The 24976-nt window shown below is 32.5% G+C and overlaps 10 protein-coding genes and 2 non-coding genes across 17 annotated transcripts; 6 read left to right on the forward strand and 6 right to left on the reverse strand.

The window, feature by feature from the left end:
• Positions 1-298: 298 nt before the first annotated feature.
• Positions 299-1271, forward strand: C08B6.2 (the record flags this gene model as incomplete). Of its 4 annotated transcripts, none has more annotated exons than NM_001269251.3 (5): positions 299-608; positions 649-783; positions 826-923; positions 1013-1106; positions 1219-1271. In NM_001269251.3, the coding sequence occupies 5 exons, from the start codon at positions 299-301 to the stop codon at positions 1269-1271; spliced, it is 690 nt and encodes a 229-aa protein (NP_001256180.1). The 4 variants fall into 4 exon arrangements, with proteins under 4 accessions (NP_001256180.1, NP_001256181.1, NP_001256182.1 ...); NM_001269252.1 differs by lacking the exon at positions 1219-1271 and adding an exon at positions 1150-1202; NM_001269253.1 differs by lacking the exon at positions 1219-1271 and having other exon boundaries at positions 1013-1126.
• A 924-nt stretch (positions 1272-2195) lies between these two features.
• C08B6.11 (uncharacterized protein) lies at positions 2196-4500 on the forward strand. The gene is made up of 9 exons (NM_001392588.1): positions 2196-2406; positions 2457-2629; positions 2692-2959; positions 3014-3148; positions 3192-3283; positions 3376-3466; positions 3512-3634; positions 3685-3932; positions 4063-4500. The coding sequence occupies exons 1-9, from the start codon at positions 2376-2378 to the stop codon at positions 4483-4485; spliced, it is 1584 nt and encodes a 527-aa protein (NP_001379307.1). The 5' UTR covers positions 2196-2375; the 3' UTR covers positions 4486-4500.
• Positions 4420-6874, reverse strand: gtnt-1 (Glycosyltransferase family 92 protein; the record flags this gene model as incomplete). Of its 2 annotated transcripts, NM_073198.5 has the most annotated exons (7): positions 4420-4976; positions 5071-5274; positions 5492-5644; positions 5690-5787; positions 6225-6412; positions 6457-6628; positions 6724-6874. In NM_073198.5, the coding sequence occupies 7 exons, from the start codon at positions 6872-6874 to the stop codon at positions 4623-4625; spliced, it is 1320 nt and encodes a 439-aa protein (NP_505599.2). The 2 variants fall into 2 exon arrangements, with proteins under 2 accessions (NP_505599.2, NP_001294705.1); NM_001307776.3 differs by lacking the exons at positions 6225-6412; positions 6457-6628; positions 6724-6874 and having other exon boundaries at positions 4623-4976; positions 5690-5761.
• Positions 6875-9215: 2341 nt separating this feature from the next.
• On the forward strand, positions 9216-12000 carry cht-5 (Glycoside hydrolase family 19 catalytic domain-containing protein). 2 transcript variants are annotated; one of them, NM_001028464.3, is made up of 6 exons: positions 9216-9542; positions 9753-9837; positions 10282-10568; positions 10626-10720; positions 10812-11467; positions 11543-12000. In NM_001028464.3, exons 1-6 carry the CDS (start codon positions 9468-9470, stop codon positions 11797-11799), a joined length of 1455 nt encoding a protein of 484 aa, NP_001023635.1. In that variant the 5' UTR covers positions 9216-9467; the 3' UTR covers positions 11800-12000. The 2 variants fall into 2 exon arrangements, with proteins under 2 accessions (NP_001023635.1, NP_001366780.1); NM_001380734.2 differs by lacking the exons at positions 9216-9542; positions 9753-9837 and adding an exon at positions 10167-10231 and having other exon boundaries at positions 11543-11926.
• C08B6.17 lies at positions 11699-11998 on the reverse strand. Its single transcript, NR_069255.1, has one exon. It is a non-coding gene; the product is annotated as an Unclassified non-coding RNA C08B6.17 (non-coding RNA).
• A 351-nt stretch (positions 12001-12351) lies between the features above and the next one.
• On the forward strand, positions 12352-14378 carry glr-10 (PBPe domain-containing protein; the record flags this gene model as incomplete). Its single annotated transcript, NM_073200.4, has 6 exons — positions 12352-12438; positions 12635-13006; positions 13053-13393; positions 13437-13598; positions 13745-13982; positions 14030-14378. The coding sequence occupies 6 exons, from the start codon at positions 12352-12354 to the stop codon at positions 14099-14101; spliced, it is 1272 nt and encodes a 423-aa protein (NP_505601.1). The 3' UTR covers positions 14102-14378.
• C08B6.16 lies at positions 12972-13194 on the reverse strand. Its single transcript, NR_069256.1, has one exon. It is a non-coding gene; the product is annotated as an Unclassified non-coding RNA C08B6.16 (non-coding RNA).
• Positions 14117-15584, reverse strand: srxa-18 (G-protein coupled receptors family 1 profile domain-containing protein). The gene is made up of 5 exons (NM_001028460.2): positions 15480-15584; positions 15154-15437; positions 14648-14776; positions 14390-14602; positions 14117-14343 (listed from the first exon to the last, which is right to left on the reverse strand). The coding sequence occupies exons 1-5, from the start codon at positions 15571-15573 to the stop codon at positions 14161-14163; spliced, it is 903 nt and encodes a 300-aa protein (NP_001023631.1). The 5' UTR covers positions 15574-15584; the 3' UTR covers positions 14117-14160.
• Positions 15585-15720: 136 nt separating this feature from the next.
• Positions 15721-17357, reverse strand: srxa-19 (G_PROTEIN_RECEP_F1_2 domain-containing protein; the record flags this gene model as incomplete). Its single annotated transcript, NM_001028461.1, has 5 exons — positions 15721-15900; positions 15948-16084; positions 16503-16608; positions 16651-17045; positions 17264-17357. The coding sequence occupies 5 exons, from the start codon at positions 17355-17357 to the stop codon at positions 15721-15723; spliced, it is 912 nt and encodes a 303-aa protein (NP_001023632.1).
• An 853-nt stretch (positions 17358-18210) lies between these two features.
• On the forward strand, positions 18211-19386 carry C08B6.6 (uncharacterized protein). Its single transcript, NM_073201.3, has 6 exons — positions 18211-18284; positions 18330-18480; positions 18523-18584; positions 18629-18781; positions 18829-18982; positions 19200-19386. The coding sequence occupies exons 1-6, from the start codon at positions 18225-18227 to the stop codon at positions 19274-19276; spliced, it is 657 nt and encodes a 218-aa protein (NP_505602.2). The 5' UTR covers positions 18211-18224; the 3' UTR covers positions 19277-19386.
• Positions 19387-20084: 698 nt separating this feature from the next.
• Positions 20085-22157, forward strand: C08B6.10 (Proline-rich proteoglycan 2-like). Its single transcript, NM_073202.6, has 2 exons — positions 20085-20178; positions 21709-22157. Exons 1-2 carry the CDS (start codon positions 20114-20116, stop codon positions 22064-22066), a joined length of 423 nt encoding a protein of 140 aa, NP_505603.1. The 5' UTR covers positions 20085-20113; the 3' UTR covers positions 22067-22157.
• aos-1 (SUMO-activating enzyme subunit aos-1) lies at positions 22079-24882 on the reverse strand. The gene is made up of 5 exons (NM_073203.6): positions 24787-24882; positions 24563-24740; positions 24246-24514; positions 23851-24198; positions 22079-22429 (listed from the first exon to the last, which is right to left on the reverse strand). Exons 1-5 carry the CDS (start codon positions 24879-24881, stop codon positions 22267-22269), a joined length of 1053 nt encoding a protein of 350 aa, NP_505604.2. The 5' UTR covers position 24882; the 3' UTR covers positions 22079-22266.
• Between the last annotated feature and the right edge of the window lie 94 nt (positions 24883-24976).

Genomic DNA, 24976 nt, shown 5'->3' on the forward strand with positions numbered 1-24976 from the left:
GATCCTGAATCAAATATTGTTTTAATTCAAAGAAAATTTAATTTGCATTATGCTGACTGGTTTTTCATCGGCTGGCTAGTAATCACCGGTTAGACAATTCGACATAAAATTAATAAAAGTCAACGAAATTAATTAGATAAATAGGGAATCTTTTATAATCAGTAAACAATAACGTAAAATATGAGTATGTTGGAATCAAATTATGCTCACCAGAATATAGTAATTGTTTGGAATCAACACAAATAGAATGCATTGAAGAACTTTTGAGTTGTCTAATGGTATTTTTAATTTTAAATTCATGTATATTGCTATTTTTCAGTATTTTCGGAAACGATCCAACTCCAAGTTTTGTGGTAGCTTCTTGCAAAATGTTACTGAATCAATAAGAGAAAATGAACAAAATTATAAGAAAACTATAAATAATAAGCTTATTGGTTTGGAGCCATCTGAAAATATCTCGGATATTTGCGATGCTTCATTGTTCAATACTTCTACTGATGATTTTAAGAATTTGTCGAATCAATATCCATTTTATATTTTTCAATTTTGTCACTGCTTTCCGCCTTTAACTTTAACAGGTGCTCAAAGATATAAAATGTCATTGAAAAGTGAGTCTAGTAATTTTTTTCATTTTTAAATTTTTTTTAGAAGCAATGGCCGAGTCTTCAGAATGGAATAAAATCTTTCCAATAAAATACTGGTACGGAGGTTTAAAAAACTACAAATGTTGGAAAGAAGTGGATCGTCATCTAGTTTACAGTCTATGTGGAGAAGCAACTGCATGTAAGCTATAATTCAATTCAATAACTTTATAATGAATTTCAGTTGAAATAAACTACGAAGAGGCACGTCTCGCCGATTGTTTAGAAAATGCGACACAACGTCCATCTGATTGCTTCAGTTTGTATGTTCAAAACTTGGAGGTTTGTTTTATAAAATAAGTTTAATTCAATCTAAAGTTCGTCAACTATTTTAAAGCGAGACCAATTGAATTTAACTTTCAATATTTCAGAAAACAACCAATAGAAGCAATACTTCGAAGGATTGCTTGAGATACTTCAATTTTATGATGACTTATCTTTCTAATTCCTCAAAATCCTCTTTTGGTAAGGATTTATCGGAATAATTAAATGTGAGAAATATATACAGATTATGCTATCAAGTTTGTCTCAATAACTGATTCCCATCGATTGGAGCAATAAATGTGTGCTTTTCTAGACATAATCATTGCAAGCAGCACTCAACGACACAAAGTTGTGGGGAATGGTTGATTGATTGTTTGGCACGAAGCAATATTGTTTCTCCAGATTGTATCGAAAAAATGTTCCCGAAGAAAACAAGTTGGATGGAACTATTGAAACTTTTTGGGAATCGGAGTTTTTGCATTTTTATTTTATTTAGCACGACTATTACTGAAGAGTTTGCTCGAATATATTGGAAATTGGACAACGGGAAAACTATTTATTTATTTAGTAAGTGGCTATTTGCTTTCAATTGAAATATTTTGATATTCAGTCTAAAACTATTGACCGTGCAACTGGCTATTTGAACGAAAAACGCGTTAAAGCAAACGCATCAGTTGAAAAAGAAAAATTCAGTGAGAAGGAGACTAAAAATGAATGCAAACGAACAAATACGGATTCTCGTGTAAATGAATCCGTTGATGATATAAAACATGAATGGACTCGACTCGATCAGCCAATCAGCCGATCAGTTGATCAGCCGCCAATCGACACAATACCAAACAACAACGAGAATGAGATACTACCAGACACCTCAAATGTTCAGGACAATGAGATTGAGAACAATCCAAAACCTGATAATGAGAAACTCATAAAAGATGATCTTTCTGCAGAAAATATCAAAAAAAAAATAAATTTTGGCCTAGTTTTTTTAAATGCTAAAATCTTTTTTGGGCATGATTTTGGCTTTATTCAAATTATCACGTTATTGGATCAAGAAAATTTTTTTGTGTTGCATTTGTTTTGTTTTTATCATAATATTAAGTATTTCTTTTATTACATAATTTTTATGTTACTTTTTTCGTTTAATTTAAATTATAATCAAATAAATCTGGAAAATAAGTACAATATTTTTTAGAGTGTGAACTGAAAATTGTCCAGAAGGCTTTTTTGTATATATTTCAAACACTCCATTTCAGACGCAGACAATAAAAGGTAAAACATTTAACTGATAAATCGATTCACTCTTTCAGAAACGTACATTCGGTATTGATTATGAGAATAACTACCTGAAGTCTACTATTCTTATATTTGATAATCTCCCAGTAATTTTTTTCATTAACAGTTTCAAAACAAAACACGAAAAAAATCTTCTGCAGAACTTTCTTCATCGAGCGGAAATTCAACACAATAATGCAAAACTATGTTTTACAACTTCTTCTCGGTAAGTTTTCCAAAACATATTTAATTTGGAAAATCAGTGTTTTACTTCAGTGTTTGCATTTTTCATCATTATAAAATCATCTGGAATACACGGTGATTTGAAAGAACTTAGAGTATGGTGCTGGGAGGATTATGTGCAGGTTAAATTGTGTATCTCAAAATATGAAAAATGTTTAATGTCAAAAACATTTGGATGCGTTGAAGAATTTGCAAGTTGTACAAATGTAAGTGTTTTTTGAGTAGGATCTTATGACTTTTTACTCTCAAAATTTCAAAATTAGTTCAGGAAAAGGAGCGAGAAGTTCAATCTATTCTTTGTGATAAATTTCTACAAAATGTAACAGAATCGGTTAGGCAAAACGAACCTGAATACAGAAATGAACTGAAAAAGAAAAGCGAATTGAATGCAACAAACGTCAATCCTGAAGTTTGTAATGTTTCAATTTTAAACATTCAAGATGCTTCTGCAAATCAGCTTCCATTACATTTATTTCAATTTTGTCATTGCTCCAAACAATTGGAAAATATTCAAGAATATAAAATGATACTAGAAAGTAAACTATATTTGCATCAATCTAAGAAATTAAACTGAATCTGATTAATTTCAGATGCGGTTGCAGACTCCACAGAATTGAATAACCTTGCACCCATAAAATCATGGTATGGTGGATTCAAAAACTTTAGATGTTGGAAAGAAGTTGACCGTCATTTTGCATTCAATCTTTGCGGAAAAATTTCAGCTTGTGAGTTCACGTGAAAGCCTCAAAAATAGTTCAGAATTTTCAGTTAAAATAAATTATGAATGGGCTAGATACGCAGATTGTCTTGAGAAATCTAAACAACTTAATTGCGATACAATTTTCTATGATGAGTTGGAGGTATATTTGATGAACTGAATTTAATTTAATGAGATTTTTAATTTTTTCAAACTAAAACTCTTTGCACATTGAAACTTGTGTGAATATTATAGACAATCGCTGAAAAAAGTGAAACTCGCTTGAACTGTCTCAATTATTACAAAATGGTGCAAAAATATCTTCCAAAAAACGCACTATTATTCGGTAAGAAACTTCATAATGAACACAATTCTTAATGTAAACTTTTAGAATATAAAACCATTGATTTCATGACTAGTGGTGATTTTTACAACATGAAGTTTGAAGATGATAAATTATATATTATCAGTAATGCAGATGATGTTACAAGGAGAAAATGTTTTCCCGTTAAAAGTAACTAAAACATTTGATTGACTCGAATATTTATATAAAATTATTTTCAGGAGCTATAAGTGTATGTCGTCATACCTACAACTATTGTGAACAAAACAATTTGAGCAAATGTGGAGAGTGGATCATCGATTGTTTAGTTGAAAGTAACAACGTGGCACCGGAGTGCATCGAAATTCATATACCTTCTAATAATTTCCTATTACCTTTTCTGTTATTATGTGGATTCGCTATTCTTGGATATATTTGTTGCTGCTCAAATCGGATCTGGAGATTACTGATCAAACTATGTGTTTGTTTGGTGAGTGAAAAATTAGAAAAACGTGTTGGGAGAGGTATCCTATACGAGTGTGTTTTTTAGGAATTTCTAGGTGTGCCGAACTTTGTTCACTGTATATGAACAAATATTTTTAGCAAATAGTTATTTTCAGGCTGAATTGTTTGATTCAATGAAAGTAAGAATTGACAAGAAGAGCGAGGAAGTTCGAATAATATCCATTCATAATAATATTGAAGAAAATCCGGTAGAAATAGAATTACTTCCCGAGCACAACAATAATTACAACGGAGAACCTGAAAACAACAGTTCGAATACAAATAATGAAGTTAATGAGCTGTTAGAGGTTGTTCGTGATGAAATGAAGCCTAAATTACGGTCAAGTTTCATAAGAATGATCAAGTCATTCTGGAAAATGAATTTTTCTTTGTTGCGCCTTCTATTTTACTTTGCCATTAAATCTCGATGGTCAATTGTATTTCTTATATTTTTCATTGCTTTCCCATTAATATGTATTTTTATCACACTTTATTTTTATTTTTACGTCATGCCTTATATTGGTTTAAAAAATGAATGAGCTAATTCTAAAATTTTAAAACAAAAAACAATTCTAAAAAATATGTATATAATCAACAGAAACCATAAAACAAAATGAAACTCAAAACCCGAATGAAAATAAATAAAATGCAATTATATTAGAGTAAGTAATTCAATTTACTGTTCCCTTAAACTATAATGTTCATACACGTATTTTGTTCTTCTTTTAACCGCATCTATCAGAGGTTTTTGATATTTTGCTGGATAATCTGTCCTACTCATTGGACCCATTGCAACAATTTCCTTGAGCCACGTTTTTCCCCAATTCCACATTTGAAGATCCCTGTAGTGCCGGATAATTCCTTCTTCTGGTGTCAACTCGTGAACATAAAATCCTGGAAATATCATAGTCGGACGATGGGTCCACATGGCGAAAACTTTTTCAGGCATAATTATGCATTTTACTGTATGTCCTGGAGGCCCGAAAACAGATGAATTGTGCCAACGCAGTGTGGGAGACCATTCGTCAATCTTAAAATTAACGTTTTACTACTGGCGTAGTCTCAAAATTGGCAACATTATGAAAATGTTTTTCCAATTTTTTATTGAAAAATAATTTATTTACCTGTTTATCTCCTTCATATTTATCTGGCATGAATTCTGTTTTCATGATCCATTGTTGCCTGTATTGAACTCCAGCAATTTTAGGATCATTAACTTCTTTTAAATAATCGAGAATTGTTCCTGGATACTTTGTCATTAAAAGTCGTTCATCTATGTCCGAGAAGAGACTCCATTTGGATTCAAAACGACTTCGCAACGTACAATCCTAAAAAGTGATTGTTACGTTTTCGAAATTTTTAATATGGGGAATTTATGGTTAATGTGGAACCAGTTTTTTGCTGATGCAAAATCGAAGCTGTGACATTTTTCTATTTTTCTCAAAAACAACTATAACACCTTTTTTGGAAATAATTTTCGCGCATAAATGGTTTTTATCTGACATGTTCCAAAAGGTATGTTCTCTTTTAAAAAAAAAGACTCACTCTAAAAGCAACCATCTGCCAATGCAACAATTCTCTATCATTTCTCTCCTGTAGATAAGTAACTTCTACTTCTCCCGTTCTCACATAATCATTCAACATTGCACTGCTGTATTCATCAATGTGAAAAATATAAAAGTAAAAATGAGTCATTCCCTGAAAAAATACTATGGACATATAACAATTAATAGAAACGTTAACCTGTAACTTATAGTGTTCAATAATTTCAGCAAGCAACAGCCATTTAGCCTCCTTTCCGTAGATAGGCGACATGCAGAAGGACAACTCTCGTTTGTACTCTGAAAAAACTTTTTTTTTTGACTGGAGTCTTGTTAAAGCTATTGAAATCAAATGTTCAAGAAAAAATGCGTTGTTTAACAAAATTGTACATAAAACTGCAAGATTGATAAGCGGTCTTGTGTACTCAAATTATCTTTTGTAAATATTAAAAGATGGAAAACTTCGTTCTCAGTGACGTTTCTTTTTCAAATTTAATTGGTAATATAAAAACTTAGAAAATGTGAAAAAAAAAATGTAAACTTCAGGTCTTCTCAATATTTTTTTCAATTTTAAAATATAAATTTGTCAACATATATTGATTAGGAAACCAAAAAGGCTAATGTGACGTCAAAAATTATGAACGAAATAACATAAAATAAAATATTTCTCTAATATTTTGTCAAATTATTTAGATGGTCCAGGAAAATGTGAAAATACATTTTAAGTATTTACCAACCTCGCTGTGTTCTATCATGCAATTCAATTGGATATGTATAGTTATTGGTTGCTTGTGTACTGACAGACACGCGTTTTGTTCCTTTTCTTTTTTGGCAATTCACTACAAACTCCGGAAAATTGTATGACTGAAATGACGGCAAAAGTTCAACTCCAGATTCATCGAAGTATCGGCAATATAGAATTGCTCTAAAATTAAAAGATTGGTTCAATTTTTCAGAAATTTCACGAACTTATATTTGCCCGGAGTTGTGATTGAAATGGAGTATTCCACATCAAATTCGTAGGCTCTGAGCATTGATACTTCTTCAATTTTCGGGGGTTGATCTTTTTTTATTTCTTCTTTCCATTTCCTTGTGTACCATTCAAATCGATCCATTCTATCAATTTTATAGGTCGGTAGTTCTGAAATTTTATTGGAACGATAATAAAAATTACATACATATTTCCATTCATTGGAACCGAGTTTTTAAAAAAATAGGAAACTCCATATCACAAACCTTTTGGATTTAGTTCTACAGTAGTAGATATCACTTCTGAACCACTCTTCGATTGTAAACTGTTTGTTGGGGTAGAATTGAAACTGTACAGAATTACAATTGTAAACAAAAACACCGCAAAAAGGGAAATCTTAAAGCTTTTTGAATCCATCTGAAATTTGTAACAATAGATTATAAAAGTACTAACTAAAAATGAAATGTTGCAAAGTTAAATTCAAGCGCGTAGAATCACAAAATCAATAAACTTTATTGCTGATTGTGAGAGCAAACACAGGAGTTCTAAAAATGGAAGAAAGTTTAGAATTAAGTTATATAATTTACAGGCAAAGATGTTGTAGTTCATACATGCCACAAACAAGGTTTTCCAATCTAGAAAGAAAATAAAAATGGCAGTCAACCTATTGTATTTCAGTTCTTGTTAAAATGACTCAAAAGAACTTTTAGAGCACAAAAGTATGATTCACAGATTAATATTCTCAATATTTGGACAATATTTATTGTATGCAACTTAATTTTGAAGACAACTGTATTGGAAAAAAATCTGAACAAGTTTTCTGAATATAAAATCAAGTGTTGACTAAATGTTGCAAAAGTTTGTAAATTAAGTTGGTGGTCACTCTGTGCTACATTGCACTCTTTGCCTTTCTTTCATGACTCAGAAATTGTATATTGTCTGATTGATATTGCACCACAAAGTTTTGTTAATATTAACAATCATCTCACAACATGCTTTTGTTTTTATATTGTTTCTCTACTCGTTTATATTGTATATAAGCCGTTTCCTCTGTGGGAGTAACCCTCTCGTTTACATGCATTATTTTGAGTTAAAGCTTTGGAATTATTAAATTAGATCAAAACCTGAACACAGAGGTTTATCAACTGAGAATGAAAAGTGTGAAGTGAATAAATTAAACTGCTCGGAGTTCAAAAATGAGATATGAATGAATCGATTGAAAAATGTAAATGAACCAAAAGACGTCATAACAATGTAACCAAATAAAAAATCAAGGACAAAATGGTTGTACATTCAAAGGCTCAAGCAGTTTGAAATTATTAGAGAGGCATGGAAACGCTATGAACCTAACTTACTAACAAAGGAAGCCTTTCAGCTCGCCCTCGGGCTTCCGAATGAAACCTATTATAATTGAAAGAGGACCTTAATATAAGGCCACTCCAAAATTTTTGTAAGCTTTTCCACGTTTTTAAGTTCATGAATTTGAAAAAATCACGTTTAAAATATGATTTAAATGAACTTACTGCTGATACAATTGTCTTTTCTTGTTTGCAAATGTGCCAGGGAACAAGTGCGATGCGACTGTATCTCCGAAATTAGTTGAGAAAAATCAATCAAATCGAGGAAAATTTTCCACAAAAGATATCAGCCTACAACTGAACTTACGCTGGTTTTGATGCCAAAATACACGTCAACCTTCGTTTTTTATTTGAACTTTCAACAGAAAAATTCGATATTCTAAGCTGTGCAAAAGGCGCACAAAAAACATATATCCATAGTAGAATAAAATGGCATAGAAACGGAAACAAAAAAGCTTTAAACGAAAAACGAGGAAAAAGAAGATTGACTTTGCATATAATATACGGAAGAAAAAATATAATATTGTTTAGAATTCAGCTATTCAAAACAATTCTCACGGGCAGCTTGTGCTATATTTTGATACAAAATTTATCATGAACATTTCTTTTTTGATATAGTTCTAAAAAACGTTGTACTATAGTTATATAATCGTAACAAAAAATTTCGTGGCCCTCGTACCCCTCGTTAAAATTGCAAAAATTGAAAACCCATGTTTTGATGATCCAAACGCTAGCAGTTGCAAAGCTGCTGTTTTTACAAGGTAATAAAATGTTGAAACATGCTGGTTTCACCGCAATAATTTTGTAGTAAAAAAGAAGAATAAAAACATTATCCGAAAAGACTTAGAGTTTGCAGTTTAGAAGTATATTAAATAAATTGTTACCAAATGTATTAAATTTACAAACCGCAATCAATGAAACAACGATTGCGAAGAAGGCATACAACTTTCAAACTCTCACCGTTCCTTATCAGTTATTCAAAAATTTTTTGCAGTTTTCCATTAACTAAGGTTATCGTATGTATATTCGTATATAAACTTGTCAGGATTGTAAATTTTTCAAGTTTTCGCTTCCAAATTCTTTATTACGCAAAAATTCTAAATCATCACAAATTATATGTTCATTATTAATAAGTTCTCTAGTCATTTAAAAATTTTGACATTTATATTTTTCAGATTTTGATCGATGTGAAGTTATGTAAACTGAGCCAATATCTATATAAATCTAGAAAAGTTGTAAATTCTATGTGCTTTTATTGCTTGTATCGAGAAAATCAGAACCGAACGCTTGTTCTGTTTTGTTGTTTTCCGTCATTTAATCCATTTGTCATTGTTTTTGTGGCGACACGACTTAGCGTCAAATATGGGTAAGGTCGGCTCGTCGAGAATCTCAGATTGGGTATTTGTATTTCAACCGTCGTTTTCTGTTGGCGCCCTCATTTCTGATCGATCTCTCACTTTGTTGCTCTCGGTCGATTATTTGTACGGTTTCGCGGCTTCCGCGCGGAGCAAAAGGGAGCGATACATTACACACACTTTTGAATAGACCCACAAAGTCCCCCGTGTGCTCCTCACTGTGTCTGTCAGTTCGGTTAAGCACAGACAACGGCAACTGTCAGTTTCCTTTTTTTAAGCCATTATTCTGATTTGCTAATGTTGCTATGGCACAACTTGCTATCTGTGTTAAATGCACTTGTGTATACTGTAGAAAACATGGAAGAATATGAGGTAAAATATTGTTTATTGTACTTTAACTATATTTCAATATATATGTTCCAATTCCTATTCTGAAAACAAAAATAATATGGATTATTCAGTTTTAGTTATTTGACCGAACCATTGATAGTATGAATCTCTATTTTTAAATATGTTTAAACAATCCTATATGATTTTTTAAATTAAGCTGAATTAGTTTGGCTATAATCTGAATACTTTTAGAATGGTTTGCTGGATGACAGTTCGATCATCAATACAACAATCAACGGTGACTCCAGAGTTCATCAACACAACGAGGGACCTGACGGTGAGATACGGAGATAGCCTTGGCAACGATGTTAGATGCCAATTGGCGCTGATCTTCGATAAAAATACAAACCCGTTTGAATAATATAAAAATATTTTGCATAATTTTTGAGTAGAATAGTTCAAAAAATCACAGTCATTATTCCGTCATCTCTGAAAGTCGCCAAACAAAAATTTATTCAAAAGAAGAGAGAGAGAGAGATCTAGTGAAAGTTTCGTAGTTTACCCGTGTCACCAGTGTGTTTTGACTAATGAGAAAATATGCAAAGGACATTTGAGATAAGAGTCGGGGAAAAAGGGATATATAAGCAATAACTAGAATGAGATTTTAATTATATTCACTATCATGACTCGCATCAAAAGTGTCATTTTAACGGTTTTTCTCATTTTTGCACGTAAGATTCATTTAAATGTTTAAGCATTTCTAAACTCCTGAAGTTTTAAGATAACTCAATTGTGTCGGCTGTTGACTATGGAAATGCAAGTTCTTGTCCAAAAGCTGCCAAGTATGGAACAGGGCCTCCAGAATCATGCACTCAACCAACTGACCCAAACAATATGCCTGCTTCTGAATTAGAATCCTGGTTCACGAGAGAAATGTTTGAAGACCTATTCCCATTTGCCAATCTTGGATGGGGTCCTTCGAGTTGCTGGCCATATTCCTACGATGCTTTCAAAATTGCATCCAGATATTTTCCAGAATTTGGAACTTCGATCAATGTGAATAATACGGTAAGAAATTTGATGGAATAGTTATGGATATTTCTGAAATAAGTAAAATAACTGCAGGTGTATACTGCGGATGAGAATAAGAAAAGAGACTTGGCGGCTTTCTTTGCCCACGCTGTTCAAGAAACTGGAGAGAACAACATTGCTCTATATGAGTAAGTGCATTTTTTGCTTTATTGTGTATTGTAAACTTTGAAAATAATCTTTTGGTCAAGTTAGAACCTATAGGAAAAATCACATTTCCAGCACACTTTCCGATCAAGATGCTTCAAACTGTTTCTACCGTGGAGGATTTTATAACTGGTTTGAAGGAGGACCAACAAGTAGCTTTTTGGATCCTAAAACTCCTGGTTATACTCCAGCCGACGGAAATTCATGTGCATCTGCTGGTCTTTATTGTTCTGCTTCTGATCAAATAACTTATTTCTATCCATGCTCAAATTCAACAATTTCAAATACTGCTGCTCCATATAAAGGATGTTATTTTGGACGTGGAGCCATACAAATTTCGTACAACTACAACTACGGACAATTCCAAGATTGGTTGAGAACTGTAAATATTAAAGTTGATTTATTAAAAGAACCAAATCTTGTAATGACTAAAATGGATCCACCACTTGCCGTTCTGGCTTCTCTTTGGTTTTATATGACACCTCAACCACCCAAACCTGCAATGCATGATATTGTAATGGGAAACTGGAATAGTGGAGCAAAGAATGCAGCAGCTGGATATGATGGACCGATCTTTGGGCCAACTTCATTGATAATCAACAATGAATGTTCTGGAGAAGATCCAACAAATCCAGGAGGTCCAGGAGAATCTAGAAGAATCAAGGCATTCAAATGGTTTTGTGGTTACTTTGACACTCCAACAGGACCGGAGGCGACCCTCTCTTGTAAAAGTAAGTTCAGTTTCATTTTTAAATGAATAAGAAATTATATATTATATTAAAAAATTATCGAGTTAACATTTCCAGACATGCCTGTACCACTGGATCAAATTTTCTATAATCTGAGTTATCAGCCTGATTGGACATCCACCTGGAAAGATGTTCCATGCACTTGTGCACCAGCCAGTTATGGAGGTCTCATTTTCTATTATGATCCTGACTACTATCCATCTAGTTTTGCTGCTCAAAACGACTACAACCGTATTAAGTGTATTGCGAGTATCTATGCGAACCCATCCATGTATTCTATGGATAACAAGACTTCTCCATGCTTAAATTATTAACTCCATTTTGATTTATTCAGTTTCTTGAGATCATATCTGTTTCTATACATTCCAGATTCAACTTGTAGTATTATATACTTCTTGCGTATATGTATTTATGTATGGCTAATGAAAAATGCATTCTTCATTGGATTACACAATTATTTTTAAAGTGGGCTCAAACGTACACTTGACCTGTAAATAAATACTCCAAAAATGTAACGTGTATCATGTTCCGTATTCCAAATTTTATCAGCAGGACTTTCAAAAATATGATTTTGACTGCAATTATGAACCTGAAAAACAAAAAAACAAAAAAAAAACATTATGTTATTAATGATTTTGAAAAATACAACATTTATTATACTTTTTTGTTTGTATATTTTCTTCAGTGGTGCTTTGTAAAGTGGACTCAAGCGTCTAGATTATTTGTAATCGAATACCCGTTTATTGAAAATAATTCTCCGAAATGAATAAAAGAGTTATTATGAAATGTCTTGGTCTCCATTAGGTCGACCAATCCGAGTAGGCCTATTCGAACATGATCCAGATGCGTTCAACTGTTTTCGCCGAATGCCCAAAAAGCCCTGTGCAAAGCCAGGCGCTGAAATTGAAATTATTTCAATGGTAATGCAAATATTGGATTGGCAATGGGAAGTTGTGAGTTTTTTTAACGAATTTCGCTTGAAAGTTTCTCCGATTTCTCGTACTAATCATCTGCTTTCTTATTTTCTTATTTCTTATTTTTAAATGACTCCATTTTTCTGCCAATATACCGAGTTAACCCCTTTCAATAAAACAAACTTTAATACATAGGTTTGCATTTTATCATTTTTTCAAAAACTACAGTTTTCAGATTGATACTGAAAAAGAATTTAATGTTGTTAATGATTTTGGAAATCCACAACCAGACGGAAATTTCTCCGGAATAATGGGTCTTCTGGCACAGGATAAAATTGATATGAGTGGTCTCTCAATGAGAATTACACCTGCTCGAATGGAATTTGCTCATTTCACATTCCCTATCAGATACTTTCAACAAGTTTATATCATTAAGAGACCGGCTGAAAATGACTTTAGAAATTTTGTTTTTGCTCCTTTTACAACTGATATGTGGCTTCTTCTTTTGGCGACAATCATGGGAGCATCAACAATGAGATTTGCATGTGCTCTTTATTGGGATAGTCGAGTCGGATCCAAATTTAATATTTACACAAGCAGCGTTTTGGTAAGATACATTCAAAGTTTTGTTGTAACATGTTCTGATAATTTAGGAAACTTTTGGTCTGATGTTAAAGCAGAGAGTTCAAGATCCAACTGCAGTTTCAACAATGCTTTTAGAAGGATTTTTAATAGTTGCAATGATGAGTATTGCCCAGTATTATCAAACTTCAATGAACTCACGGTTAACTGCTCCACCATCTTCGAGAATTCCATTTCTACATCAAAATCAACTGATAGAACTACTTCTGGATAAGGAAACTTATCTCACATATTATTTTAATTTAACTTTGGAAGGTTCAACAGAGAAAAATGAATATAACATAAAACGTGCATTGGCTATGAACCCAATTGTTGTTCGGGCAAGAGAAGCAGATTTAATTAAAGAAATTCAGTGAGTATATTACATGAATTACTAAATTAATCTAAGATTTCAGAAAAGGTGGAGTATTTTACTCAACTTATGATATCGAATTTTTACCTCAAGCAGTGAGCGTTTGGGACAAAAGACAAGGATTGACAGTTATAAGAGATACAAGTGGAATTCTTAGTTATGTTGCGTTTGGATTTAGTATCAGCAATCGAAAACTATGCCAAATGTAAGTTTTTTATTCTAAGTTTTTGAGTCAACACTTGTAATTTAATACCTGAAATTTTCTGAACTTCATAATCAGTTCTAATTATTTACCAACTGACTACATATAGTTCAGTTGCAGGTATTTAAATTGCAATATGATTTTTACAGGTTCAACAAAGCTCTATTGAAAATTCTTCCTGGTATCGCAAGTATCACTTTGGGACCAGGTTATGGTACAAAAAAACAACCGGAAGACATAACTGTTCAAGTGAAAAAGACGCGTCTCAGTTTGAAAAAACACTTGGAGCAATTATTCTACATTTACTTAATAGGATGTGGAATTGCACTGGCATTTTTTATTATTGAGAAGGTTTTTTTTAGAATGAGAGTTTTGAAAAGACAAAAGGTAAGTTTAAATGTTTTTGTTTGTTAATGCTACTAAGTAACTTTCAGGTATACCAAGTTAATCGTCAAGAATCCGATGTAACTCCAGAATGTACATTCACACCATTGCCTTATCACTAATACATTTTTAATTCAAAAAAAACTAATTTTATTCCAGAACGATATTTTAACACTTAATATCAAATTACCGTAGTGATTGTTCTAGATAGATTTGTTTCTTTCTTGTTAGTTACAGTATTGATAACTTTTTGGCGATTTGTCGGATCTAAAAGGAAATAAACCACAAAATTAAAACACGAACACCCATAAAGATTGAAAAAGCTGAATGCTGACTGAAGCTCATGTGACTGTTGGGATATTAACTGAAAATCTTGATTTGTGAAAATAAAAAGTATTCTTCAAATTTACCGGTTTGAACATGGAATAGAAATAGTTGTATAGATAATTTGCAGTCAGAAGCAGCGACACCACCAATGAATTTATGACTAAAGTCCGTTCTCCGCTTTTTCTTCTCACTTGACTTTTCATTTTCCTCAATTTGATGAAGATGAAAACCAAAATATTCATAAACACGGAGACCCATGGCAAGAAAATGTGTATGAAATAGCTTATCATGGAGTTCTACAATTTGTAAATTTTCACAATTTTGAACAATTGTTTTCTTACAATTCTCATTCTGAGAGCATGTTTCTCTTTGTCCTCACATACTGCTGACACTTGAAACTGTACTAAATCCATTTTGAAATAGCAATCATTTGGGATAATAATAATCATTTGACGAAAGAAGAGTACAAGCTGAAAGTTTTGATTAGTTTTGTTAAAAATAAACATGTTTTCATTATGTTTCAGAGAACAACTTCATGAACCAGGTTTGAAATATCAAAAAAAAATCAAGTTCTGATCCCACGCGGTTACTTTCGAATGGAATGGTGGATGATAACTGTGTATGATTATCGCTGAATTACCTGTAGGAAAATCCCATAAGCATTGAGATGTAATCATATCAGCTCACAGAAATCTTTTTTTTACGCCTTTATTGATTTGAAGTGTTTTCAAAGATTACAGCAACCGTTTTAGACAATAAAACTCACAATCAAGAACTACACGAACAACACATTTTATTTTTATTTCCAGTCATCAAATCGCAGCATTTAAAATATAAATTTATTTACCCATCCGATTGTCATGTAAAGCTTAAGACGCTCAGAACTAAATGCATCACTTCCGATTGGCTTCAACACTACCCATAATCTATTCACTGCCATCAATGTAGCCATGAAAAATTTGCTTTGATATGCCATTTGGCTGAATATTTCTACGAATTTCACAATTTCAAATGAGTAGAACGCTGGATCTTGGGTGAAAAAATATGGAAATTCGACCAAGATATTCTGTGTGAAGTTCATGAAAATTTCTGAGACAATCATGTTAAACATATAAACTCTCGAATGAATAACTAAAATATTTATTTATTTAGCTTAACTTTGAGAATTAATACCTCTTTTCTTTTCAAGCATTACTAAAAGTATTGCATTAAAAATATAAGCAAAAATATGCATAAGTATAGCAAAAACTGGACCTTGCCAAATCATTTTCATGAGGAACTGAAATGAAGAATGAAAAGAAGAAGGCTTCCCCGACAAAGTTATGGGAAAAAATCAAGAGATCGGAAACGAAAAGTAGTTTGAAATTTTATGAGATTATTGGAATATAATTGGAAAAAAAGGATCTTCGTACGTTTATGAAGGGCGGACTTTGATGTTTTTTAACCATTTAGGATCACAAAAAATGGTTCGAAGAACAAGTAAACGATTAGATTTATGAAAAAGAAAATATATCAAGAAGTTGATGTAATTCGCAGAAAAAATGTTAAGCCAACCGAGAAAGATTTGAAAGTTATTTGGAAGTTGGTTGAACTGCTGAAATTAATCATTTTCAGAACATGAAAAATAATAATTATACTCACAGGCTCATAAATCTTTCGAAGAGATGTATAGACAGCGTCATATGCCATAAAGATGAATACAATTAGAGATTGAATTATGAACATTGTTTCGTGGCGTGAACGACGGTTTGCAGCAATTACTGACACTCGGGCGATGACTAAAAGTTGGTTATTCATAGTTTGGAAGTTGACCACAAAACTGTTTTTGAACTTTATACATATGTGTGCCAGATATATATATGTTTTATTTATTTGTATCTAAATATTCAAATCTCAAAAAGCATTAATAAATTTTTGAACATTTGTAAGTTAAATAAAATTTTGGACGAATTTTTCGAAAAATCGAACATTTTTTGGCGTTTTTATTTAATATTCGTTTAGGCTTGACTGTTGTTTTCGTATTTAAACAATCCCTACTATCGCTACTTCGCCGTTAAATGAAAATGTGTGTCATGTAATTTATGAATTATGAAAGAATAAACTGATGTTCTTTGAAACAAAACTAATAAATCAAACACATATCCACAGAAATAATTTTTCAACAGTTAAGGTTCAAAAAACACAAAGCTAACCTACCAACTTTGAAAACTCCACTCCTCCGCAGTTTTGCATAAACCACAATCATTACATTTAAAATCAAAGTCAAAATCAGAAGATAGTGGGATTTGTATACAAAGTCTGGCTGAAATTATTCTATAAACAATAGCCATATAATGACACAAACCCATATAAGGTAGTTGCATTCAGTATCCAGAACAAATGTTTCACTATCAAAACGAGGAAAACAGCCAAGAAGCAGGAGATACCAAGAACCAATAAATGCCAGTATCCAAATACCAACTCCAAAGAATGTAACAGTTTCAGAGTCGAAAAATTTACTGAATCTGGGATTTATAATGCACACGAATCGATTGGCAGCCATTAAAAATGTCATAATATATCGAATTGTGTTGACTGTCCACATTTGAAGAGTCATAAATAAAACACAGACTGATTCGAGAAAATGAAGAGATGATTCATCTTCTGCTTCAAGAACATACTCGACCGAAAAATGTTGGCAGAAGTTCAGAACCAGTTCAACCCAGATCATATGAGTTATGTAACCTTTAGTTTTTATTACTGAAGAAATAACATATACATACATAGTTAACATTTTTGATCAAATTATTAAAAATTTATATAGTTTTGCTGCAGTACAAGAGCAGAACATATATATCTAAAACTTGGTTTCTTTAATGAAGAACAAAAATCACAGTATTCTATTAATTTTTCTATTTTTTAATCAAATTTCCAATATCGTACTGTCGGTAAATGCATTAAATAAAACAATGAATTACCTTTACTATTTTTAGCCACTACATATAAAAGAATAATATTGAAGGAATAACTGAATAAATGAGTGGCATATGTCAATATCTTAATCCAATCCATGAATTCTTTAAGAACTTGATTTTCAATTAGAAAATGCTCAGAAGAGCTCACTCTGATCAGAGTAGTTTTTGACTGAAATGACCTGAAAGTGCAATTCTTCATTTACATTGTATCCTCATGCTGCCTATAAATAATACAATAATTGTTGTCAAAATTATAAAACTGGAGCTTGCAGCTATCGGCTACATAACATTTGAAACTATCATTCAGATGAAGAGGCGTATTTTCGAAAAGGAAAGAGCAAATGCACATTTTTATATGCTTTGGGTAGATGAAGTCTTTTTTTCTTTTTTCAAGACATGATGAGTTTTTTGCAGCTTTTGTTAACGGAATAATTGAATGTTACTAGGAAAAATATTCAATCCAAAAGGAAACATTGGCTGCGAGCCTCTATCAAAAATCTCGAGGAACTGAATATTAATAGAAATTATGTAACGTAACTTTACTAACTGAAACATCAAAAATGTTTGAAACCCCTGGAAACAGTATTCTACAACATTTCATTTGAGGCTTCTGTGGCAAGTCAGCTTACCTGTTTATTGAATGCGTCTGACAATTGAGCTGTGTGAGCTCTACATTTTGGTGTGCACATTTTCTATATGTTTTCTCTTTAATAATATTGTTTCAATTTCAAATAATAACCCAAAAAAATTAAGTTCAAGTGAGCTCTGGCAGTAGGCACGACGCAGGCATAGGCTGGCTTAAAAGCAGTTCATGACCCATTTTGTGTATCCTTACTTTTAACCTATCAGTAGTATTTAAAGCGTACTAGATTAAATGTGATAAAAAACTTAGCGGATTTTTCACGTAAACTTATAATGTTCTTAAAAGGATATCTGTTCATTTTTATTTGAAAGCTTTTTAAAAATGCCAAAAGTTGCTTTTATTCTAATAATTAGCTATTTATTATTTTATAATAGTACATCGGTAAGTATTTTCCATCAAATTAGAAATCAAAATAAGTTTTCTCAGAAAACACTAGAGGACCTGAACTCGAAGTATTATGATTTTCAAGAATCCGACACAGATGTGAATTCTTTGGAACAACGAAAACTTATATCTTTTTTAAATTTCATGAAAGATAATGATCGAGAATTACTTATTAGTCGTATTAGAATTGATGGTAGGAATGAGTGAGAATGCTACTAATAAGAACTATGTTTAGAAGAAGACAATTCGCTGTCCAAATTTTTAGTGGATGCCTGGGAACTTGGCCATAATTTCCAGGTAAATGTGCAATACTTATCTTTATTATAACAGAAAACAATTAGTTTGAAACATTCTACAATCCAATTTACGTGTTATGTCGTTGTAATACTACAAATACACTTCACAGAAGGGAAGGAGTTGTCCTGGAAGTGGTGGCTAAAAACGAAAAATCTGATAAATTTGAACGTCATAAGTGGATCGCCATTTTTCTTTCCGTGAGATTGTCGTGAATATTCGATAACTATTTGATATTCTATTTCAGGAAAAAGAAACAGGATACTATCTAGAATACGTGGAACATCTTGGTTCGATTAAATTAGAAAATGTGAATTCGGAATTTGAATCCGTGTTTATTATTAATTCTATTTATGAATGTCCGAGTCATAAGCAGTTTTCAATGAATACAAAAAACTCAGGTGTGTTCTTATTTTGTAATTTACTTTACACAAAATACGAACGAACTGTCAGACTGTCATATATTGCGGAATTTCCGTTTAAGATGATTAACTAAATCTTTGAAAATTAAATGAATAGAATACAAATTAGAAAAAAATGAAAACAAGCTCGGCAATGATAGAAATTAGGCTTGATGACTAGGATTTCAAAACCTTCCTCAAATATTTAAATTTTCAGGCAAATTCCAAAACCGAGATAATATTATTTCAAAACACATTGAACACGAGTGGACCGAAAGAGAATACGAAGTATGAATAGAACGTGTTTCGAATTCTCATCTAGTTACTTTTACTATTATACCTGATTTTATTTTCACACGACATTTTTCATAATATTTGAAGAGAATAGAATAAATATCTTGTTTTGATTTTCTGATATACAAATGATATTAATTATTAATGCAACGAAACTACATTGATGAATGAAATATCTATCATTTCAGTTTTGTACATGAGAATATGTATTCCCAGAAGGCAGATAACGTTAGCCTTCCTATAAGGTTACCTGCCAAAGGGCACTTTTAAGAATCTGTTATCTCTCATTCAAATCGTGACGTGTATTATCAATTTGCAAGGCATAAACTAAAGAGGCTCGAAAACGCGATAAGACTATCCTAGAAAATTAGCGTGGCTTATAAAAGTGGAGTGTCGACAGTTGTTCAAAACCACTTCATGGTATTTACTAAAATAACATAAAAACATGTTTAAACGTTTCAAAAACATTTTTGGTTTTTTTTAAATACACAGTCAACAGTTTTTGCAAGAGTACACGTCCCGTAAAATCCCCACTATCAATTTTATATTCTACAAAATTAAGGAAACTTTCGTCTTTTGTAGTTCATATAAGTTTATTCTATTTTTCATCTCCAATCACACAAATCACATCATATTAACTTATTTTCTTTCTCTTTGTCTCGTTCTGATTTGTACATTCCAATTACAATGTCATTCGTTATTCTTAGTCTTCTTCTTCTTCGGTTAATGATCGAACTTGGTGGGCAGGGCACACAAATAGAATGCTTCTCTTTTCTTTCTTCTATTTTTTTTTTCGTTTCAATTCTCAAGAACTAATGGACAAACGAAGACGGTAAAATGATTCAACGAAAATGTGTTTTGGCATTGATTTTTATTTTTTGTGTTCGTGAATCTGAACAGAGGTTAGTTTTTTGTTTTGCTTTTCGTTTGATTATGTTTTCAATTTTTTATTTCGAGAACACGAAATTCTGTGAATGTGTATTGCGTAATATATCTCGTTGCGAAAACTACAGTAATTCTTTAAATGGCTACTGTAACGCTCATGTTACGAGTTCAATTTTAAAAAATTTTTGAAATAAATCATTACTCTCAATAGAATATGGGAAATCATGCAAAAAATGAGAAAATAATACGAAGAAACTATTTATGGACAATGGAATATCGATGTCCCTTTTCGAAAAGAAATTCATTACACAAATCGAGCCCATAATTTGACAAAAGCGTTATTTATGGTACAGTTTTGAAGAAGTACTGTAGTTTTCGCTATGGGATATTGTCAAATATGTTGCGCAATACGCATTTTCCGATTTTTGCGTTCCCATAAAAGTTTTAAAAATCGATAAATTAATAACGTTTAATTTATTGAGTATTTCTTGATAATAAAACAGTAAAAATATAATTGTTATGTGTCTTGTTACTCAATACCATCAGTGGTAAATGAGACTTTCAAATCTGGCAAATAGGTTTTTTTCGGAGAAAAAATTGGTTCAATGAGGTAACCAACACTTTTTAGTTCAGTATACAATTAATTCCCTCATTTATAAGTAATGATGTATTTTTTGGAAATCGTAGCGATATCAGAAACACAAACTGAAGTGTGTATTGAAAGTAACATTTTTACGAATACCGTATATCTTCTATTAATATGGCCTCCCTATTAGACTTGCACTCCCTATTAGTATTGCCCCTCGGAGACCTTCCGAAAATTAGTATGGCACTCCCTATTAGTCTTGCACTCCCTAATAGCCTTGCGTTTACTATTTTTTATTGCAGGCCCGTCTTGTTAACTTCAGGATTTCAACAAAAAAATTTGCCTATTTTGCAACAGTTTTTCACAACATTTCTACGAGATTGAAGTTTTTGAACTTATATGTTACAATTAAAGTCAAATTTTCTGAATTTTTACATAAGATTCGAGCTTTTTCAGAAAAAAAACTAGTAAGCTCAAAGTCAGAAAAATGTTCTGAAAATTAGTATTGCACTCCCTAATAGTCTTGCACTCCCTATTAGTATTGCAAGCGGGAAGTCCATCGAAAAATAGTATTGCAGCCATATTAATAGAAGAAACACGGTATATGATAAGCATTTTCTAAATTCCGTAGCGACTGAAACTTTGAAAAATTGCTAACAAATCATCATTTACTATATATAAAGCGCGTATTCCGTTTGTCCATAGTTTGTAGTCTATGTAGTCTTTGTAGTCTGCGAAGTTTTAGCTTCTGGAGGGATAGTGAGTTGGGGTTAGTGTAGGGATATAGTCGGGGTACTGTAGTGGTACAATGGTGGTACGGTAGGAGTACTGTATGATTACGGCAGTTTCAGAAAAATTGGTTTTCAGCTCCAGAAGTCGGGGGCCGCGCCGGAGGTGCGGTCCACGGCTGGTAAATAATATAAAAACAAAACATTATCAAAGTCCCAATAAATAATTTCAGAGGACCACCAGGTATTCCTTCGCCAGCCAATCCTACACCTTCAAATCCGGTAACCGCTGCTCCAATTAGACGGCAACCAACTGTAATACAAACAACATGGGCTCCACAGATACAGCAACCCCAGCAGCAGCTAGAGTCTCCACAGAATAATTGGGATCAACAACAGCAGTCAACAGATGAAGAATGGCGTCCTGATTGGAGAGACAGAGGACCTCCACCACCAGATTTTGATGGTTGGCATCATCATCATCACCATCGTCCACCTTGGATGCGGGGCCCTTGGTGGCGACGCCCGCCACCACCTTGGGGACCGCCTCCACCAGGGCCGCCTCCTCCATTCGGATGGAGAGGACTTTGAGAAATGTATACACATGATATCATTGTTCATAAACCATTGGTCATACACCGATATTCACACCAAGAATTAACAATAAAATGAATAACCAGAGAGATTGAGTTTTAAATTGATGAAAGTGATAAATTAAATTAAAAATGAGATTGAAAATTTGAGATTTGAGAACGGAAAAGAAGCCAACAGAAAACCATGAAAGCAATAAATTATACTGGTGGGAAATTGCACATAAAACCAGTTGATTCGAAGCCGGTATAGATGAACAAATTGCGAAGTGGATTCTTTCCTTCCGAAATTGATTTAATAGCTTCTTGTCCAATTACTCCACCGACACATGCTGCTGTTGGTCCAAAGTTTGGTCCGAACAAACTGAAAAATTACAATTTTGAAAATATTGCAAGTTTTTGCAATGGCAGCAGAACAAGAGTTTCGATTTTTGGACGTAACATTAAAATGGCATTATTGTAATTTCACAAGATTTTTACATACATTCTTAAAGGCGCACGGAGTTCTTTTAGATGGGTCTCAGCGCACAACAAAGTTAATGGTAGCTTTTCTTATCTTTGCGGCGGCTTCATTACATTTTTCAATGAACATATTAGGTCTCCAAATAAGTTCCGGGTCAAAAATCATAACTTTGTTCGCTGCGAATCGATTTTTATGAAACTGTGGGAATTTATGTTATCAACCATGATCTTTCATTTGGCAATAGTCACAAAATTTTTTGGCCGTCCGAAGTGCCCTAACTCGGAGCCAATTTTTTCAGGCATTTTTCAGATCTCGCTTCTTTTCAGGTTTCAATTGAGGTTTGTGTGCGGATTTTGCTTAGTTTAATACACAATGTAAGAAAACAAGAAAAGTTTGGAAAAAAATCCCTCCAAAAAAAAAATTTTTGTCGAAAATTTTTGCTTTTTTATACAAAAATGATGTAACCATGTGTAAACTATTTTTACACATACAAAACATTTCAATTTAGTGCGTCACACTGAAATAATAACAGAAAACACAGCTTTTTCGAATTTTTGGATTATTTCTCGAGATCCAAATATCATACTCAAATGTTTTGTATGTGTAAAAATAGTTTACACATGGTTACATCATTTTTGTATAAAAAAGCAAAAATTTTCGACAAAAATTTTTTTTTTGGAGGGATTTTTTTCCAAACTTTTCTTGTTTTCTTACATTGTGTATTAAACTAAGCAAAATCCGCACACAAACCTCAATTGAAACCTGAAAAGAAGCGAGATCTGAAAAATGCCTGAAAAAATTGGCTCCGAGTTAGGGCACTTCGGACGGCCAAAAAAAATTTGTGACTATTTGCAAATGAAAGATCATGGTTGATAACATAAATTCCCACAGTTTCATAAAAATCGATTCGCAGCGAACAAAGTTATGATTTTTGACCCGGAACTTATTTGGAGACCTAATATTTAGTAAATTTTTTTTTGCTTTAAATTTCATGAAAAACAGTTGATTTGTGCGTTAAAAACAAAATGACAAAATTCGTTAAAAATGAAGTAGTTTCATTGAAAAGTGCGAGAAAAAAATTGGAAGCAGACGCGAAAATTTGAAAAAAAAAACTACCATAAACCTTTTTTGCATATTTTTTGTTTTTTGATCAGAGCCCTGATCGAGACACATGAATAAGTCCGTGCGTCTTTAAGACGGAATGCTACCGTTTTTTGAAATTACGATACATTTTTAACTTGTTTTTTTAAATAATTAAAAAGATAATACATTCTATGTTTTTTATTGATTCATTTTATAATTTTCGTGCGAATAATACTCACTGATCAAATCGATCGGGTTGAACTGGTTGCATATCGATGGTATGATTTCCAGCGGCCACCTCCTCGTTCCAGATTGGAATTAATTTCTCAATATCGTTTTCAGTGACTCCGGTAAGTTTATTTTCGCTGGAAGCGCGGAGCATACTTTTCACGAGGAAATATGATGTTGGAACGATCCGTTTGCACTTTCTCACAATTTTCTTCGCCGTGAAATCAGAGTTGAGCGTTTCGACAAATGATGGATATGAAAACGTTTCAAGCACGAATTCTTCATCTACCGTAACCACTGTGCTCGTCTTTCCGGTTTCCGATTCTTCTTCATTCAAGCAATCCGGGCTTTTAGCTTTTCTTTAAAAGAAATATTGGGATGAGACTTTTAAAACGATTTAACTTACACTAAATAAGCATGGCCATCGAAATCGAAAAATGCGTAGCCAATCCATCCGTAGATTGCTCCAGAAATAAATCTGATGTGGTGTTTACGGCAGATATTGTTCACTTTTGCAGTACGTTCGTAACTCTCGTCGAGAACAACAACCAACGTGAATTTAGTCAAATACTCTTCGATTTCCGAATCATTTTTCGATAGAACATCTTCCTCGACGATGAAAAGTTTCACATTGCGGTTCAAATTATAAAGAAAATTGTATGATGCCGCCCATTTCTGAAAACAACGTTCATAAGATATGTATAATTCGAATTAATTACAAACCGTCATCTTTGAATTATCAACCGAAGCGTCGTAGAGAAAATTCATACCAATTTCTTCTGTATCAACAAGCCGATGATCAACTAAATGCATCTCGTCAACACCAGCGAGTGACAGAGTTTTTGCCACTTCCGCACCAAGCTGTTTTCCACCAATAATCAAAACTTTAGAGTTTCGGATTCTGAAAACGAAACAATAGTATTTTATTCGAAAAAATTTAAACTTACTTATTTTGAGCTTCCATTCCCCATAAACGAATTTGTCGATCGTAAATCGCCTGTTCAGCTTTGCTGACCTCCATATTTTCTTTTGCTTCGGACATTCTGCAAATTATGGCAATCACAAAAAATATGAAAACATTTAGCAAAAATGGTTAATATGAACGGCAAGGTGAACCGAATAAAATCGAGAAGAAGT

This window comes from Caenorhabditis elegans, chromosome V (genome assembly GCF_000002985.6).
Source record: "Caenorhabditis elegans chromosome V".
NCBI lineage: Eukaryota > Metazoa > Nematoda > Chromadorea > Rhabditida > Rhabditidae > Caenorhabditis > Caenorhabditis elegans.

Bases quoted from the DNA above. Each gene is read 5' to 3' on its own strand.
- C08B6.11 (NM_001392588.1), top strand. From the start codon at position 2,376: ATGCAAAACTATGTTTTACAACTTCTTCTCG. The intron at 2,960-3,013 runs GTAAACTATATT...GATTAATTTCAG, and splicing joins ATATAAAATGATACTAGAAA to ATGCGGTTGCAGACTCCACA. The intron at 3,284-3,375 runs GTATATTTGATG...TGAATATTATAG, and splicing joins TTTTCTATGATGAGTTGGAG to ACAATCGCTGAAAAAAGTGA.
- cht-5 (NM_001028464.3), top strand. From the start codon at position 9,468: ATGTTGCTATGGCACAACTTGCTATCTGTGTTAAATGCACTTGTGTAT. The intron at 10,569-10,625 runs GTAAGAAATTTG...AAATAACTGCAG, and splicing joins CGATCAATGTGAATAATACG to GTGTATACTGCGGATGAGAA. The intron at 11,468-11,542 runs GTAAGTTCAGTT...TAACATTTCCAG, and splicing joins GGCGACCCTCTCTTGTAAAA to ACATGCCTGTACCACTGGAT.
- srxa-18 (NM_001028460.2), bottom strand. From the start codon at position 15,573: ATGATTTGGCAAGGTCCAGTTTTTGCTATACTTATGCATATTTTTGCT. The intron at 15,438-15,479 runs GTATTAATTCTC...TAAATATTTTAG, and splicing joins AATGCTTGAAAAGAAAAGAG to TTATTCATTCGAGAGTTTAT. The intron at 14,344-14,389 runs GTAAATTTGAAG...CAAGATTTTCAG, and splicing joins TCTATTCCATGTTCAAACCG to TTAATATCCCAACAGTCACA.
- C08B6.6 (NM_073201.3), top strand. From the start codon at position 18,225: ATGCCAAAAGTTGCTTTTATTCTAATAATTAGCTATTTATTATTTTAT. The intron at 18,481-18,522 runs GTAGGAATGAGT...AACTATGTTTAG, and splicing joins TAGTCGTATTAGAATTGATG to AAGAAGACAATTCGCTGTCC. The intron at 18,782-18,828 runs GTGAGATTGTCG...ATTCTATTTCAG, and splicing joins GGATCGCCATTTTTCTTTCC to GAAAAAGAAACAGGATACTA.
- C08B6.10 (NM_073202.6), top strand. From the start codon at position 20,114: ATGATTCAACGAAAATGTGTTTTGGCATTGATTTTTATTTTTTGTGTT. The intron at 20,179-21,708 runs GTTAGTTTTTTG...AAATAATTTCAG, and splicing joins GTTCGTGAATCTGAACAGAG to AGGACCACCAGGTATTCCTT.
- aos-1 (NM_073203.6), bottom strand. From the start codon at position 24,881: ATGTCCGAAGCAAAAGAAAATATGGAGGTCAGCAAAGCTGAACAGGCG. The intron at 24,199-24,245 runs GTAAGTTAAATC...TTTCTTTTAAAG, and splicing joins GATGGCCATGCTTATTTAGT to AAAAGCTAAAAGCCCGGATT. The intron at 22,430-23,850 runs GTGAGTATTATT...GTAATTTTTCAG, and splicing joins CAACCCGATCGATTTGATCA to TTTGTTCGGACCAAACTTTG.